Here is an 18,374-nt window from a genome sequence, read left to right on the forward strand (position 1 = left end):
TATTGTAGATGCCTGCTCTTCTGGGAAACATGGCTGCTAAGCCTTTAAGAGTTGTTGGAAGTTTAAGAGTCTGGATGGGCTGAGTAACAGGGGAATTCTGCAGTTAGCAGTTCTGGAATCCTGGGACAGGTTGGAATTAGCATCTGCATCTGCGCTGAGGTGGTAAAGAAAGAAACAGGGCGGGTGGGGGGAGCCTGCAGATTGAGAAAGGTACAGGAAATTAAGTTCCATAGATGGAAAGAAAGGTAGGATGTAATTAGAAATGGGCAAGTAGCTTGTCCAAAGCAGGGTTAAGGAGGGCATCAGGGATATAGGAAGACAACTTGTCAGAGCATGTTATCCTATACGTTATTCTTAACTCCCCCTCTCAAATACTTGATTTTTTCACAGTTTTCTTCATTTTCAATTTAATTCCATTAAATTCTTACATGGCCAGATACCTGTCTCATTAATGCTTTCCATGAAACCCAAGTTCAGTGTAAGGACCTGTTCTTTCACTCGGTGCTGAAGTGACTGTGTTCAGATAGCTGGAGTGAGAGGCTGACAAAGGTCAGGACCATAGGCGGCAGGTTTGTATAATTTTTGGTGGGGCCCAAAATGGTGGTGCCCCCCCCCGCTCCCGCCCTGTAAGCCGATATAAAATGAAGCTACAACGCGTCAGTGCCACAAGATTACAAGGGTCAATTAAAAGTGGAAAGTCAGAAGCAGCACTTGCCTACTTCAATATACAGTATTATATTTTGTTGCATCTGTTGTGATGAAGTGGGAATGTTCTTAATATTTTCTCTGAATACTGTGTGGGTGCCTCAGTTTCCCCTGCAAGATGCCAACTGAAGGTGTTGGGGACAAAGAGATCAGGTGGCCTCCTTGTCCGGAAGAGACACAGAGGCCAGAGGAGGGAGTGTCAGTTTGGAGCTGGCTGGGGAAATGGGGAGAGACCCAGAACTTGGTTCTGGGCTCTCCACCCCGCAAGATGGACCTGACAGAGGGGTTCTGTTTTCTGTACCAACAAGCTCTGTTTAAACTGTGTTCCCGTCATCTAATAAACCTTCTGTTTTACAGTCTGGCTGAGAGTCACATCTGACTGCGGAGTTGGGGTGCAGGGACCTCTGGCTGCCCCAGGACCCCGCCTGGGCGGACTCAGCCTGTTATAGAACTACCTGATTAGTAATTGGATATGTTGGCTGGCATCTTTTTTTACGTGTTCGCTCCCCCTGATGTTAGAACCTGGCTACACCACTGGGGAGGGGCTTCCTAGACCTGTGCAGCTGGGGCTTAGGTGAATTTTGTGATACTGTGCCCCTCCCCAGCTACCACCCTGCAGTCCCCACTCCTGCACCATGCTGGGCAAGGGGCAGCCCCATCCCCAGTGAGGCTATGGTGAGGGGTGGCAGCAGGGGAGGCCACACGTGATGGCAACCTCCCCCCTCGGTACCCACCATAGGGGAGGTAAGTGGGTACCGAGGGGGGAGGTTGCCAATATTTCAGATGATTCGGACTCTCCTTACCCTCAAAGACTGATTGTCTCCTTGCCTGCTCTAACCCAACCTGGAATATTGGTACTGAAGATGGGAGGGACCAGGTTACCATCCTTGCCCCACTATCTGGATCCATTCTGTGTTTAACATCCTCCATCTGCAGTCTGAAGAGAGGAAGCAGCTAAGTTTGCAAATCAGGAGCAAGGCAGTTGGTGCAGGCTCTAGGGACTCTCACAGATTCTTCCAGTAGACATACCCTCTTTCTGGAGTCACTCCCGTCATGGAGATAGGAAAAGATCCCACTATAACTGGCTTTTCCCATCGTATCTGCCTCTTTTTTAGCTCAGGAGAGGGAGACATGCATCTTAGCCAGAGTTGGCCTTTCCAACACATCCGGGTTCCTTTCACAACAAAAGTGGGGGAACACAGGTGAACCCACTCAGTGTTGGGCTGTGAGGAGGGAACTGCCTTCTTCCCACAGCAGAGCTCCCCTGTGAGACCACACAGCAGTGTGAAGCAGAAGAGACTTTTCCCTTTGACTATCTCAGCTTAATCTTCTCCCTAAAGACTGCAGGGGCATCAGGTGTTACAGCACTTCAGAAGGTGATGCAATACTGACAGGAAAAAGTCCTCAAATGGCGGAGGCAGCCTTGGATGCACCTGGGGATTAGCCAGATTATTGAATCAACCTGTTAGCTGAGAGTTTGAAAAGAATGTCAGCATTTTCCCCTCAGTAAATCTCTGTGGCAAGGAACCCTTCCTTGTTAAATCTGCCAACTGTGGAGGCAGAACAAAACTTGGTGGGAACAGCAGAGGGCCATTGAGCAACAGGTGTTTTTCTGAACCAAGAGTGGCTTTGTAACAGAATTACAGTGATTAAGCCCACAAGTTACTTTAACCAGCAATGGCTCCTTCTACATGATCATTTCTCATCCTTCTGCATCGCTCCCCTGCCACCAGGGCCGGCTCCAGGCACCAGCATTCCAAGCTGGTGCTTGGGGTGGCAATCTGCAAGGGGCGGCGGCCCCTGTTGTTTTGCCCCCAGGCAGCGCGCCGAATTGCCGCTGCGGGCGGCGGGGGCAGTCCGAGTGCCCTTAGGGCGGGGCAGGCACGTTTCCGCGGTGGCGGCAATTCGGCAGCAGCTTCTATGTTTAGCTGTCCGCAGCGGCTTCAGCTAAACATAGAAGCTGCCGCCGAAGTGCCGCTGCCGCCGAAATGCGCCTGCCGCCCTAAGGGCGCACGGACTGCCCCTGCTGCCTGCGGCGGCAATTCGGTGCGCTGCTTGGGGCGGTGAAAACTGTAGAGCCAATCCTGCCTGCCACACACATACTGTGACAATCAGGGTCCAGACAACCAAAGGGGAGAACAGACTGTTATAGCCCCCCCAAATAAGTAGTTAAACCAAGTGATTGCACACTGTATTATGCTATAAAAATATATATCAAGTTAGGTCTTTTATGAGAGCTTATAAAGTTCTGAGCTTGATAGTCATTAGATGCCTACAGACCCTGGTTATGTATTTGTGTATATAGAAAACTCTGTTTCCCATCTGTGATGAAACTTTAGCTCCATCTCCCAGCAGGGTGGTGAGCAGTCAGGGAAACGCATCTCCCAAGCCAGTTGTTTACACCAAACTGGTTTAAAATAACTACCCAGTGTCCATTCCAGGAAAAGACAGACAGACAATGATAGATCATTAGAGTTCATGGAAAGATGCTGAGAACTCCAAATTGAAAAAAAAAAAAATCATGGCTCTTGAACATCAAGTCAGGAGGGAGTTCCCCGCACTCTGATTAACCATGAGTTACTGTGGACTAAGGAACAAAAAGGCCTTTTAAAAGTAGGCTTGGAAGTGAGCTTTTTTAATCCAGAATTTAGGGACCAGTTGTGAAGCAGGAGGCTGCCATGAACGCTGAATCACTACTACAGGTAAGGGGTACACTGGAAAACTTTTAGGCAATGGGCATCTTATTAAAAAAGGGACTTTATCTATTATGGAAGTGTAATGCCCAAGGTTGCATCTTTGTATTTATTTCTTTGTAACTTGTATATTTGCTTTTCTTTACTATTTCATCATGGAATCAAATTTTTCTATTAAATAAACTTTTTATTTTTATCCCAAGCAGGCCTCTAGTATGCAAACTGTGGGGAGTGTGTATGCCAATTTGAACTAATTGGGGGGCTGATTTTACACCTGCAGGGGTGACAAACCAGAGAAGAATGGAGTCTGTCTGTCTGGTAAAGAACCCGGGGAGACTCAGGACTGGAAAGGCCAATGGTGTCACCCTGCACAGAGTAACTGGGCTGGTGAGAACCAGGGTGAGACCTTATGCTTGTGGTCTGGCTACTGGTGCCAAGGATCTAAACCATAGTTGCACAGCACAAAGGCCAAGGTTAAAGGGCAAATGGTGACAGAACGTCTCACCGATCTGAGTGGTCCCCAAAATATCTCATTGCACAAACTCCATACTCCATTCCTCCAGTCCTGCACCAGTGGATACCTCTGGAGAAGGTCCCATAACCACAAATTCCTGCCACTGTTTTCTCTTCTTCAGTTTTGCCATCTTTTTGGATAAGCAGCAATACTTCTTCCTCTCAAGCTCCTATGCCTACTACCCTCAACTATTTGCAACCTGCAGCTCTCCATAAAACACTCTTCCCCCAACTGCCCCTTCATCCCTGTCTGCACGAGAATCTTCCTTCCCTCTCCTTGCTTTCATGCCCCATTCTCCTCCCACGTCAGACAGACTATCCTGCCCGCTCTTCATCAACAATCACCCCACCAAGTTAATTCCTTCTCTTCTCTAAGCTCCATCCCATCTGCACTCATCTCACTGCTGCACTAGCCTTAACCTCGTCAAACTGCTCCGGCTTCTTTCCCTCTTTACATGAGCAAACCTTGGCTTCCTTACCTCAAAACCATCCCTCATCTCGTCCGACTTCTCCAACTACTGCCCCATTTTCTTCGCTTCTAAACTGAACATGTTTACAGTCATGGCTTTGAATTCCTCCTCCAGTTCCATCCTGGATCCTTTACCATATGGACTCTGCCGTCTTCACTCTATTGAAGCCACTCAAAGATTTCTAATGATATTTTCTGGCCAAGTCCCATCGCCTCTATGCCATCCACATCTCTTCTGACCCCTTAGCTTGCATTTGACACCATCATTTATCCTCTCCTTTATATTGTATCTATCATTTCCCCTCTTTGCGGGGGAATCCTCTTCTCTCTTTCTCCACCTGCAAGGCTAACAAAAATTTCTTCCCTTTGTCTATCAAACCATATATGCTTGCAGAAGAGTACACTGAAGGAATGGGGAAGCTGTTCATATGTTTTCCCCATTTAAGCATGCCTTCCACCGAGGAGATGCAGACACCATGTGGCAAACAAAGTACACTTGCTGGACATGTTTAAGTTCTGAAAAATACACCATGTATATTGACAGTATGGTGTTGTCCAACTTTCCTAATTTCAACTGGGAAAAGAGGATTAGAGACCTTTCTAAAAGCAGTCTGGTAGCACCAGCTCCCAAGGAATTTTTTTAAATGTCTAACAATGCATTCCTAGGGCAAAAACATGCTCTTGAGATTTAAGGATCCTATGAAATAAAAGCTATCCTTACCAGGGATCAGTTAGATATAAATACAGTTGAACTCTAGATGCAGGAAGTTACCCTAACCCTAGCATTCACTTAATAGCTATTCTTTGAGAATGTCCCCTACCCCCGCAGTGCATCGTTGCATTCTTCTTGTCCTACAAAACCCTTAATACAGAGGGGGAAAGAAATCCAGGAGAGCTGGCTGTATTTTAAACAAACCATCCTCATGTGCAGAAAGAATAGCAAATATGGCAGGCAACCAACTTGGCTTAACAGTGAAATCTTTGGTGAGCTTAAACACAGAAAGGAAGCTTACAAGAAATGGAAACCTGGACACAACTACTAGGGAGGAGTATAAAAATATTGCTCGAGCATGCATGGGTGTAATCAGGAAGGGCAAAAACTGGAGTTGCAGTTAGCAAGGAATGTGAAGGGTAACAAGAAGGGTTTCTACAGTTATGTTAGCAACAAGAAGGTGGTCAAGGAAAGTGTGGGACCCTTACTGAATGGGGGAGGCAATCTAGTGACAGATGTGGAAAAAGGTGACAATGCTTTTTTTGCCTCGGTCTTCACAGATAAGGTCAGCTCCCACACTGATGTCCTGGGCAACACAGTATGGGAAGGAGGTGAGCAGCCCTCTGTGGTGAAGGAACAGATTAAGGACTATTTAGAAATGCTGAACATGCAAAAGTCCATGGGTTCAGATCTAATGCATCTGAGGGTGCTGAGCAAATTGGCTGATGTGATTGCAGAGCCATTGGCCATTATCTTTGAAAACTCGTGGCAATCAGGGGAGGTTCCGGACAATTGGAAAAAGGCAAATATAGTGCTCATCTTTAAAAAAAGGGAAGAACAACAACCCGGGAAACTACAGACCGATCAGCCTCACCTCAGTCCCTGGAAAAATCATGGAGCAGGTCCTCAAGAAAATCATTTTGAAGCACTTGGAGGAGAGGAAGGTGGATTCACGAAGGGCAAATCATGCCTGACCAACCTGATTGCCTTCTATGATAACTGGCTCTGTGGATATGGGGAAAGCAGTGGACGTGATCTATCTTGACTTTAGCAAGTATCTATCTTGATACGTCTCCCACAGTATTCTTGCCAGCAAGTTAAAAAAGTATGGATTGGATGAATGGACTATAAGTGGATAGAAAGCTGGCTAGATTGTCGGGCTCAACGGGTAGTGATCAACAGCTCGATGTCTAGTTGGCAAATGGTATCGAGTGCTCCAGGGGTCGGTTTTGTTTAACCTCTTTATTAATGATCTGGATGATGGGATGGATTGCACCCTCAACAAGTTCACAGATGACACTAAGCTGGGGGGAGAGGTAGATACACTGAAGGGAAGGGATAGGGTCCAGAGTGACCTAGACAAATTGGAGGATTGGGCCAAAAGAAATCTGATGAGGTTCAACAGGGACAAGTGCAGAGTCCTGCACTTAGGACGAAAGAATTCCATGCACCGCTACAGGCTGGGGACCAACTGGCTAAGTAGAAGTTCTGCAGAAAAGGAGCTGGGGATTACAGAGGATGAGAAGCTAGATATGAGTCAGCAGTGTGCCCTTGTTGCCAAGAAGGCTAATAGCATATTGGACTGCATTAGTAGGAACACTGCCAGTAGATCGAGGGAAGTGATTATTCCCCTCTATTCGGCACTTGTGAGGCTTCACCTGGAGTATTGCGTCCAGTTTTGAGTCCTCCCACCCCTACAGAAAAGATGTGGATAAATTGGAGAGTCCAGCGGAGGGCAATGAAAATGATCAGGGAGCTGGGGCACATGACTTATGGAGGAGAGGCTGAGGGAACTGAGCTTGTTTAGTCTGCAAAAAGAGTAGAGTGAGGGGGGATTTGATAGCAGCCTTCACCTACCTGAAGGGGGGGTTCCAAAGAGGATGGAGTCTGGCTGTTCTCAGTAGTTGCAGATGACAGAACAAGAAGCAATGGTCTCAAGTTGCAGTGGGGGAGGTCTAGGTTGGATATTAGGAAACACTATTTCACTATGAGGGTGGTGAAGCACTGGAATAGGTTACCTAGGGAGGTGGTGGAATCTCCATTATTAGAGGTTTTTAAGGCCTGACTTGACAAAGCCCTGGCTGGGATGATTTAGTTGGTGTTGGTCCTGCTTTGAGCAGGGGGTTGGACTAGACCTCCTGAGGTCTCTTCCAACCCTAATCTTCTATGATTCCAGTGCAGCTTAACCAGGAATAATTCAGTTCTGGGCACTTCATTGTCAGAAAGCTAACATATGAGATGGAGATCAGACAACAAAAATTGTTAGGTTGCTGAGAGAGTTTACACAAGGAGAAATGTGGTGTTATTAGACAATGTACTGTAACACCCTTGGAATATTATTTCAATGGTAAATGTCAGTATTTTAATTCAGCTACAATAAGATATGATAAGCTTTTTAACTGATGATCACCAGTCTGGGAAATATCGAAACCAGCACAGCTCCTCAGGTGTTTCCCCACACCTGCATGATTTGGTCAGGTATTTTTGTCTAGTGGGCATTCGTCATATTCCTGTTTCCTACATATGAAAGCAAGAATAGATTAAACATATGCCAAATTAAAGTTACTGATGTGCTAGACCAAGTTTTAATGGAACTCTCTTAATCAATTAAACCATATAATAGGAGAGAGACCAGCAACAGCCAACAAATTTCTTTCTAATAAGACACAAGTGTCAATTATTTGACTAATGAAAAGTCTACCTAATGGTTGGATGATTTTGTTCTATGATTAGTGCATTTTATAGCCACACAGGAGACTTGGGTTCTATAGTTTGGTCTTTGACTACCTCAGGGTGGCAGATGGTCCAGTCTTGCTGAGGATGGTTTATATGTATAGCTCTGAAACAATTATGTAGCAGGGGAAAAAATGTGTTAATGGGCTCCTAGAGAATCCTCCAGGCCCAAACGAAATTGTGGGTATGGAATAGACTGAAGCTGGGGCTTTTCCTTGTGAGTGCAGGAAAATCTGGCAGATTAGAAATAGGCATTTGTTAACATTGAGATGACACTGCTGTTTACCCTTCCTAGCCTTCTAGACTCCCTCCCTGGCTCTCCCTCCTACCCTGAAAAACTCCCACCAGCCTCCTGATATTAACAAGAAACTTCAGACCCAGATACCTCTGTGCACCAGCTGCCCTCTTCCCTGATACATACAGCATTTGACTGCACAGGGAGTTTGAAAACTGTTCCAGATTGCACACCACCAGGGCTTGGTGTGAATCACCCACTGCACCTCAATGCATGCAGTTCAAGAAAGAGGGCAGCAGCCCCCACAAGGTCAGCCAAAGCTGTAACTGCTGCAAGTGGAATGGAAGAGCACTACTTGGATGCACAGAAGGACTGAAGAGCAAAGGAAAGTCAGGCTGAGGTAGCTTGCCAGTTATACTGAAAGGAAGATGAAAGGTAAGGTGATCAATATTAATCCAGATATTAGGGGATCCAGAGAAAACCTCATTTTTGTACAGGATGTCAACAAATGTACAGTAAGGAGCAATCCTGCTCTGACAGGAACCAGACTAGCTAATATCTAATGGAATCTATAGCGAAATGATCCAATTTGCTGTTCAGAATATGGCTGCCAATATTTTCAATAAGTAATTAGTACAAAACAGAAAGGGTAGGCAAAAAACTAACCTATTAAGATTAGAGTAACACACTGAAACACTGTCAAGGAGACTGGTATTTTACTCAGGATATGTATTTTACTGGATACTGAGGGAGACAACCAGTCCATATCATTTGAATTTGTGGTTACATACTACAGGATAACTGTGTAAATGGAACAAAAGATTTGAAGGAATGGTAGCACCTGAATTAAACAACCTGGTTTTTAGAAATGCTGAGCATCTGGAGCCTCCATTAAACTTTAGGATGAAGCTACTCAACAATTCTTAAACAAACAAAAAAACCCACACCCTTAGAAGTCATTTACCTGCAAATTCACTTGACAGTGAAGAAAATCAGTGCAAGTTTTTATAACTTTACAAAATTTGCTTTACAAATCACAACTGCTTGACTAGAGTGATGCAAGTTTAATATGTGCAATTATGAAAATCTGCACCACAATGAAGGAGTTCTGATGTTGAAATAAGTGATGTTGTGGTTAAAAAAAAAGCAATACCACTTTACTTAGCAGATGGGCCCTTGTGTGTATTCAGTTTTCCATCAGCTTACTTTGAGACATTTTCATTACTTTATTCCTGTTAGTGTGTTGGCACTAAAAACCCACCATGGGAGAGTGAGCTGGATTATTTTACAGCTCATGCATCCAAATGAGTTTCAAATGCAGTAATTTTTAATAACTGGGGATCATGTGAAAGTCAGAAACAGACTTTCAGATTTCAGGTCTGGCTTCAAGTAAAGAATTCTAAGAGATTAGCACAGAACCCCAAGTTACTCTGTACATATACAATAGTCACTTTTCAAAATATAAACCTCATTTATAGAGTTTTGTTTCCCACATAACATGTAGGAGCAGAAAGCTTTTGTTTTGCAGATTAAGTACAATACAGTATTTGAAAAACTATGATACACTATATCCGAATACATTTTAGCATGTTCCCACTTCCCCTCCAAAACAGGAAAGTAACATGGAAGACAGATAAATTTATTAGGTTACTGTTCTAACCATTTATTTTTTGTTTCAAGGTAACATAGTTCTTTTGATGCATTTATCTCTTTTCAATCTTCTATATAGTCATAATAAAGAAAATCCTCCAATTTGTCAGAATTTTCTTTTGATTTATACAAATGAAATGATCACGATAAATGTTACACATTGGAGTGTAAATCAAAAAGTGCACAATATTCTGTCCTGCTGTTCAGTTATTTTCATGTGTCAATGCCTAATACTGTACTTTGAACAATAATACTGTTTTCACTGCATAAACTGCTTGAGAGAAGATACAATCACTTTGGTAATGTCCAACCATCATTTCACAAAGCAAACTATTTTTCTTTAGTTTTGTTCACAACACTGCTAGTGTGGCTCTCTGAACCATCTCATCCAATACAGAATTGTGGACACTTGAATAAAGCTTGATTATTATTTTTTTTTAAATACATCCAACATTCTAAGACATTTATTAATCCTTCTCCTTCCTCCTCCCCACATTTAATACACAATTCACCACAACTTGAACCAAAGCAAAGTGAACTAAAACAGTACACAAAAACAGTGTCTCAGGTGTCCTTTAATGAAGGTATAGGATCTGTATTTCCAGAGGGACAGATGTACAATGGGATTTGGAAGAATGAAATAGCAGCTCTCCTTGCATCTGCTGCAGCACTCACTTTAACATAGCATGGTTTAACATCTCCATTTTTTTTATAATATAGCACACAACAGCACAGGTTCCAAAGGTACAAAAATGTGCCCATTAAAAGGACTTACTTGGGACACCCCTCTACTCCCCAACTAAGGGCTATTTGGGACCTAATTGGCCCTAGTTACTGTCTGTTATTTTTAATTGCCAAATTCAGAAGGTAGTTTAATACAGTACTTCAGTTTACCTAGCCAAACTTGTTTGTAGGAGATGTCAATGTTTTTAAAGAATGGCTAGTGATTTGTTGGTGCCCAACTTGGGACACCCTAAAGGGGCCTGATTTTCAGACGGAGGGTGCTCAACACTGTCAGAAAATCTGGCCCCTGTAAGCAATCTCAACTTAGGCACCCAATCCACAATAACTTGTCACTTTTGAAGGATTTTGTCTTTCGTTTTTAACTTACATTCAAAATACATCACTGGCCCTTGACTGAACCAAGTTAATACCTATCCAGTTCCATTGCCTAAGTCATCTAAAAAGTAAGAAGTCACAAGGCATGTTTAGTCATGCAGCATCCAATTCCTCACAAGGGCATTGCACTGCATGGCAACAGAAGCCTCATTTAGTGTGCAGTTCCAACATCTTACTAGTACTGCATTTCAAGCCATCATAGTAAGGGTGTGCTTGGTTACAAATGTACATACTGTAGGACAGTATGCCTCAAAGATATAGATATATATAATCTCAAAGAGAAATGTTACAGTCTGAATATGAGGGGTTGCTTGTAACTTTTGACTCCAGTGTTGGCAGACATGCTCCTTTGTATTAAATCTGTCCTACACATCCCTACTGTTGACAGCTGCTAATTCCCAGCCTGTCTTAACTGCAGAGCTTGATCTACTTAGGTAACCTTTGGTGCATCTAAAAGTCTGAAGGATGTAAACAAGATAATTATGTCTAATTGATTTCTTCAGAGGAGATGCAAATCTTTGCTCTTGTAGAACAATGAGCTATTAATGCATAGAGTTAGGAAAACCACTGTAAAAGCTGAACATTATAGCCTTTCTACTCTCAACCTCAAAAGAAACCAACACACATACCTGATATGACTGTAGGAGAGGCTTTTCACCACTATTATGCTTCTCTGCAGTGCAGAGAAGGAATTGTACAAGTATTAATTGTTCAGTGCCCAGCAATTTGGTCACATGATTAAACAATAAAATGTTAACTGAGAAAATATTGTCTAAAATTAGATCTTGTACTTCATTTTTTAAAAAGTCAGATGGACATGTTGTGCCTTGAGGATCAGATAGGATGATTTCTCCCCACCCTTTTTGTGTTGCAGCATCATGTGATCATAACCTGCTCTCCATGACTGATGTAGTGTTAACTATGTAATCAACATTACCAAGGAACAATCTGACAGGGAACAGAGGAAGGATATCCATTTGGTTTCTATCAGTCGCTCCATTTGACTAAGAACAGGGAAACCAAGACTAGTTAAGGTATTGCTTTCCTCAAGATAAAAAAAAACCAAAACAAACAGACATGTATAGTCTAATGACCCAATACTGACTCTGGAGGACATTTCATGCAATTCATTTTGGATTTCTTACATCCCACCCCCCCCTTTCCTCAATTGACTTATAAATAATTGCTAAGCAAAAAAAATTCCTCCCGTGTCCTGTGTTACCAAAAGGAAAAAAACTGAACTCAAAGCTAGTGTAAAGGGGGATGTTGAGAATATTAATCTTTTAAAAATGTGGTCCTAAAAATGTACATGTGCAGTAGACGTCAAATGAATATTAATGCTATTCTGACTAAGCAATATATATATATATATATATATATATATATATATATATTCAATATATATACTGTGTGGTATGGCAGTGCTCCAAATGAACAACAAGATTTTAAAACATACCCTGGAATCTGTCCTCTCTACCCATCACAAACTTGGTGCCAATACCTTTAAGAAACTTCATTCATGAGTTCAGTCAACCAGTCACATCACTTCTGACTATCTTAATCCAGAACCGAAGTGTCGGATCAATTTCTTGCAGATTGGTCAATCTGACCCTCAATAAAGATATGAATTAAGCTCACTGGACATTCCATTTGGTTTCTTTTAGCTCAAAGCAGAAAGGTGCACTTAGTAAAGGCACTAAAGCACCATGCTACCAGCAATTTACAGTGGCATTTCAATGAGAATACTCAGTTATCACACTTGCCTAAACTCATTTCCCTTTAGTTAAATTTTAAAAAGCCCAACTTCTTACACAAAAAAAATTAGAGCACAATTAATATAGATACCTCTCTCACCCTTTATATAGCATAAGCTAAAAAGCCATGATTTTTTTATATCTAGAAGTCATTTTATACCGTACATTTTATATCCTTAATTTCATATGAAAGGGACAAGTCCTTTTAAGGCTGGGAGTTGGTGGTGGGTAATGTTGCAGTACTCAGACACTGATGTACAAGACATTTATTTGCAGCAGGATGAGGACAACTATTGCAGAAATGGAGAAACAAAACTGGACTGATCTTGTTACTATTAAAACTGTTCTGACAGCAGTTCACATAATCTCTGAGATACGGTTTCTTTACTTGTTCGTAGTGTGAGTCTATACATCTGAAAGAGAGCACATAAGAAATCTATGTATTATAAAGACAACAGTAAAACACGTCTGCATTTAGATGGATTTATTAGAAAAAGCATACAGATTAAGTAACAAAGCAGTACAGGTGCCACTTGGTCATGATATGAGCAATGGCTAGTAATTTTCATATGAGACTGACAACTTTATTCAGGCACAAAAAAAATATTTGAAGTCTGCAGGGACAGATCCTCTGAGTTCTGAAGGCGTTTAATGTGCTTTGCCCAGATCTAACTGTGCTCTAAAATAAATAGATTTTCCTGCTTAACTACCTATCTAGAAATTTCAAATCTCTGCTACCATACCTTGGTGCCGAAATACAGACAATCCTTGAAAGCCCGTTAAGTGATCAGCAGCAGGAAGAGGAGGAATTGCTTCTGAGGCTATGGCTACACTTGCACTTCAAAGCGCTGCCGCGGCAGCGCTTTGAAGCGCTAAGTGCAGTCAAAGCGCCAGCGCTGGGAGAGAGCTCTCCCAGCACTGTCCGTACTCCACCTCCCTGTGGGGAATCATGTACAGCGCTGGGGCTTTGACCACACTGGCGCTTTGCAGCGCCGCAATTTGCAGCGCTGGAGAGGGTGTGTTTTCACACGCTGCTGCAGCGCTGCAAATTTGCAAGTGTAGCCATGGCCTGAGCTACTAAAGGCATTCTCACTAACCCCATCAACTTAGGAAGCAGAGATTTGTAAACAAAACCTGGATTCTCAAGGAAATGCATTTCATTGCCACTGAGAACCAACACAACCCCCCAAAATATGGATTTTCTTCAACTCCAATATCACCAGGAAACATAAAACACAGCCATCACGTGCAGTCCCTTTGATTTTACAATATTAGCAAACACTATTACTACAGATTTGCATTCTTACACTGCAGGTTCACAAAGTAGTAAACAAAACAGAGCTATGTTTCATTCATTTAGAAACAGGGGAAGCAAAAATACCCCCAAAACAAACCCACAAACAGTTTAGTCTAAGATGTTGAAGGTAAAATTTAGTAAGAAGTTTTTAACCTTCAAGGGGTTAAAAAACAAATACAAAAGACTATTAAGATTAATTTAGTGTCCTCTACACAATAAGGAGGGTTGTAGTTTGATGATAGGATGGAATTTTTTCCAGGGAAGAATCTCAGAGTAACACAATATGTGAGCATGCAAAGCTGAAAAGTAGCCTGCTGAAAGCCAAAGCCAGAACCAGCTAACTCAGGGCTTGGCTACACTTACAAATTTGCAGCGCTGCAGCAGGGTGTGAAAACACACCCTCTCCAGCGCTGCAAAGCGCCAGTGTGGTCAAGCTCCCAGCACTGTCCGTTATTCCCCACAGGGAGGTGGAGTATGGACAGCGCTGGGAGAGCTCTCTCCCAGCGCTGGCGCTTTGACTACACTTAGCGCTTCAAAGCGCTGCCGCGGCAGCGCTTTGAAGTGCTATGTGTAGCCACAGCCTCAGTTTTCAACCTATCTGGGGTTTATTGACATTGACAACTGAGTCTGAGACATCACATAACTACTTCTATTGCAAGTTATTTTTACTCAACACACAAGGCATGTTTAGTCAGATATGTTGGTAAGCTAAGTTTTATTCCGTTTCTGTAAACCAGAACTTATATTTAACTTGCAAATACAAAAGCAGGTACCTGTGCCTGAAGGTTGGGTTCAAGACGCAGCAAACATCCAATCTGGGTAGTTTTTGTGTGTATTATACCAGCACCAACAAAATTAGCAGGGTTGGGATCTACCTCTTCAAGGAGGGCAGAGCCAAAGCCAATGATCTATCAAAGAAAACCCCAAAAAGTGAGACTGTTTAGAGATACTGCAGGGACAGGAAGACAAAAGTACAAAAAGTATCCAAGAATGCTCATGAAACAGGCTATTCACCTGATCATGGTCACCAGGTAATTGATTTAGTTAAATAGGCAGGGAACTTCTTAGCTCTGAAAATAAATTTTAAAGCAGCAACAGTATTATAAGAATTCTGACATCTTAACACTACCACTATACCACAACCTGAACTTTTAAGATAAACTTGTTTGGCACTCCAAGTTGTAGCAACGCTTATAAACAGGATGAGGGGTCTGTGTTCTCTGGATTCAGACATTTAAGTCCTTCCTCCACACCTGTCCCTCATACCTTCCTCACCTGCTCCATTTCTCCTAGCCCTTCTCACTTTCACTGTCTTTCCATTTAATCACCTCTTAACTAAACCCCATCCACAAAAGACTCAATGGAACATGATGCTTGCCGCTGTCACACTGATCACTCTGCTTGTATGCTCCAGCCCTTTCCCCTGTCCTTTGGCTTGTTTGTTGATTTAAATTGTAAGCTCTTCAGGGCAGGGACTATCTGCTATTCTTTGTACAGTGCCCAGGACAGTGGGGGGTCCTGATCTTGCTTGTCCCTAGGCAGTACTGTAATAAACATGATTAATAATCAGAATTAGAACTTTCCTAAGTTTGAGAGGATTCTATATCTGGAGTTATAGTTCAGTCCTATTTTTTGGAAGCGTGGTAAGCTTCACATTGTCTCTTTCTGAGCAAACAGGTGTGGACCACTGAGATAGCAATGTCTGAATGCACGATATTAATTTGCTTGCTTTTATTAAATAAGGGAATTCAAACAAAGAACTTCAATTTATACAGGAAGTCTCAGCACAGACAGGATACAAAGCAATCCGGTCAGTCAGTTATGTTTTCTTTCCAAACATTATAAAAATTTCCACTACTTGCATCCGACGAAGTGGGTGTTCACCCACGAAAGCTCATGCTGCAAAACGTCTGTTAGTCTATAAGGTGCCACAGGATTCTTTGCTGCTGTTATAAAAACTGATGTACTGTGAAGGGGCACTGAACTAGAGTGGCCAAAAACTGCCTCATATTGAAAAACCTCCCATACTAAACGGCTAACAGATATTAGTCACCCTATCTGATGATTAGCCAGATTTTAACTCCAGTTGCCAGATGGCATGTTGTAAAGTTTTCACTGGAATAGTTAATCATGCTAATAAGATTTCATGATACATACAAGTATAATAGCAAACAGTTGAGCGATAAGCAAGGTTTGAATGGTAAAAAAGGAGGGGCTGGTTGAAAGTTTGCTAATTTCACAATGTCAACAAAGAGTCAGTTTTCACCCTGCTTTTTGACCAGGTAGATTTAGGCAAAACATTTTGACAAAAAGGAAACAATTACATGAAAAATATTTTCAAAACCTATTTTTTTAGCAGCTCTAGTAGAGAGTAGACATTGAAGTGCCCTGCAATTCAATTTCATGAATGAAGTTCACATTTCAGTATAAACCACAACAAGCCCTAGAACTCTTAGAAATAAACCAATCTGGATTAAAACCTATGTAAATGTTACAGATAGTTCCATGCTGCTAAGTGCAATTACCTCACTGACTAATTTGCCTAAGCAGCATGACACAAATGCCCCGAAGAAAAAAAAGGACAAAATAAAATGTAATGATTCTATTGATGCTGACAGTTGTTGATATCACTGCTCCAAATCTGAAATTCATCTGTTAAAATACCACACTGTTACCTACCTTTGCCTTTGTGATCTCTGTATCCATTGGATGCTTTGCTTTAAAGATGTTCTGCATTTCTTGCTGAGGACTGTGAGAAACATACAAGTTAGTATCATGCTATAAATACATAACACAAGAGCATGGCTGGTAGAGTGCTGAAATTCAACATTAGTATTTACTTATATTGAAGAGGCTCTCACAAGCCTCAATCAGAAATGAAGCACCACTAAGCTAGGTATTATTCAACATACCCCTTTCACTGAGAAATTTACAATCTGGGTTCTAATCTTACTTGCTCAGTTGTTTCCAACGCTGGAAGAAGTCTTGAGAGGCCATCTCCGTAGGTTGGAAAAATTTGTTCAGTGTGATGGGTAGTTTTACTGAAATATTTTGAAATGTTCCCCCATATCTGCATGAACAACAAAGAGAAAACGTGGTACAAGTTATGATGAATTACAGACTGTATTTAAGAAAAAAAGTAAACATTGAACGATACTGTGACGCTGATAAACCAAGTGCCAGCTCTGGCCCAGGCCGTGGGCATTAGCTAAGAATTGACAAACTCATGGCTGGAAACCAAAGCGTTCACCTATATGTTAGTTTTGTTCAAAACAGGTATTAGTCTTATAAGAATGTATTTACTGCTCAGAACCTATGAAAGGATTGTAAATTGTTGTATGCATTAATCTCACTTGTAATGTCTGTATTCCATGCTTCAAGGTAAAACACAAGTGTTTTATAATTATAAAAATGCCTGCTTTGAACATGTGAATTCAGATGGAAATAGTGGCTCCCACTGCCCACCCAGAAGGGCTATCAAAATTAAGTGGGCCATCACAGAACAAAAGCTTTGTTAATTGCCTCGTCCACCCATCGACAAGTATGTGCAGAAGGCTTCCGACCATTGATTTGACTGTTGGAAGAGGTAAAGAAAAACAGATGACATGAAATCTTTTTATCTTTGCTGTTTGGACTCTCACAAGGGCAACAGAGATCCCAAGGGTCAACCTGGATTCAGCCCTAAAGACATTAAATGCTGACAGATTACTACATCTGTCCTCTTTTGAATCACAGACTGAAACTCATTTGTGTTTCTATGCTTGCTTGTTTTAACCTGCGTATAAATCATTTTTTTCCTACTTAATAAACCTTTAGTTAATTACAGGATTGGCTGCAGATGTTGTCTTTGGCATGAGATCGAAGGTAAAAATTGATCTGGGGTAAGTGACAGATCTCCTGGGACTGGAAGCAAACTGAATATTTTGTGATTTTTGGTATAAATGACTGTTTATCACTAAGTCCAGCTTGCCAGTGTGGCAAGAGACTGGAGACTCCAAGGGGACTGTCTGTGACTCTATGGTAGAAGTGTTACATTGATCTAGGAGCTCACATTTGTTACTGAGTTGGTGAAATCTAATTATAGAACATACCCCAAACTGGTGGTATCTGTTATATTAAGAACCATTTATATGAGAAAAGAGGGTTAGAAATAACTCATTTTAGATGCGTATGAAGGCAGAAATAGATAAATGCATCAACACCTCAATAAGAATTTCATGAATCTGAACTGGAGTATAAAGTTCACATTTAGGCCTGGTCTACACTAGGACTTTAATTCGAATTTAGCAGCGTTAATTCGAACTAACCGCTCAACCGTCCACACCAGGAAGCCATTTAATTCGAACTAGAGGGCTCTTTAGTTCGAATTTGGTACTCCACCCCGACAGGTGGAGTAACACTAAATTCGACATGGCTAGCTCGAATTAGGCTAGGTGTGGATGCAAATCGAACTTAGTAGCTCCGGGAGCTATCCCACAGTGCACCACTCTGTTG

The 18,374-nt window shown here is 42.1% G+C and overlaps 1 protein-coding gene across 4 annotated transcripts in view; it reads right to left on the reverse strand.

Annotated features, from left to right (window-relative positions):
• Nucleotides 1-12,231: 12,231 nt before the first annotated feature.
• Nucleotides 12,232-18,374, reverse strand: part of AP2A2 (adaptor related protein complex 2 subunit alpha 2) — a 107,188-nt gene continuing 101,045 nt past the window's right edge. For all 4 annotated transcript variants that reach the window (XM_045013948.1, XM_045013946.1, XM_045013945.1 and 1 more), the window contains 4 exons: nt 16,834-16,950; nt 16,560-16,629; nt 14,654-14,788; nt 12,232-12,996 (listed from right to left, as the gene is read on the reverse strand). In XM_045013948.1, the coding sequence (XP_044869883.1) occupies nt 12,919-12,996; nt 14,654-14,788; nt 16,560-16,629; nt 16,834-16,950 (400 nt within the window). In that variant the 3' untranslated portion in view covers nt 12,232-12,918. The remainder of the gene's footprint in view (nt 12,997-14,653; nt 14,789-16,559; nt 16,630-16,833; nt 16,951-18,374) is intronic.

This window comes from Mauremys mutica, chromosome 4, assembly GCF_020497125.1.
Source record: "Mauremys mutica isolate MM-2020 ecotype Southern chromosome 4, ASM2049712v1, whole genome shotgun sequence".
Lineage (NCBI taxonomy): Eukaryota > Metazoa > Chordata > Testudines > Geoemydidae > Mauremys > Mauremys mutica.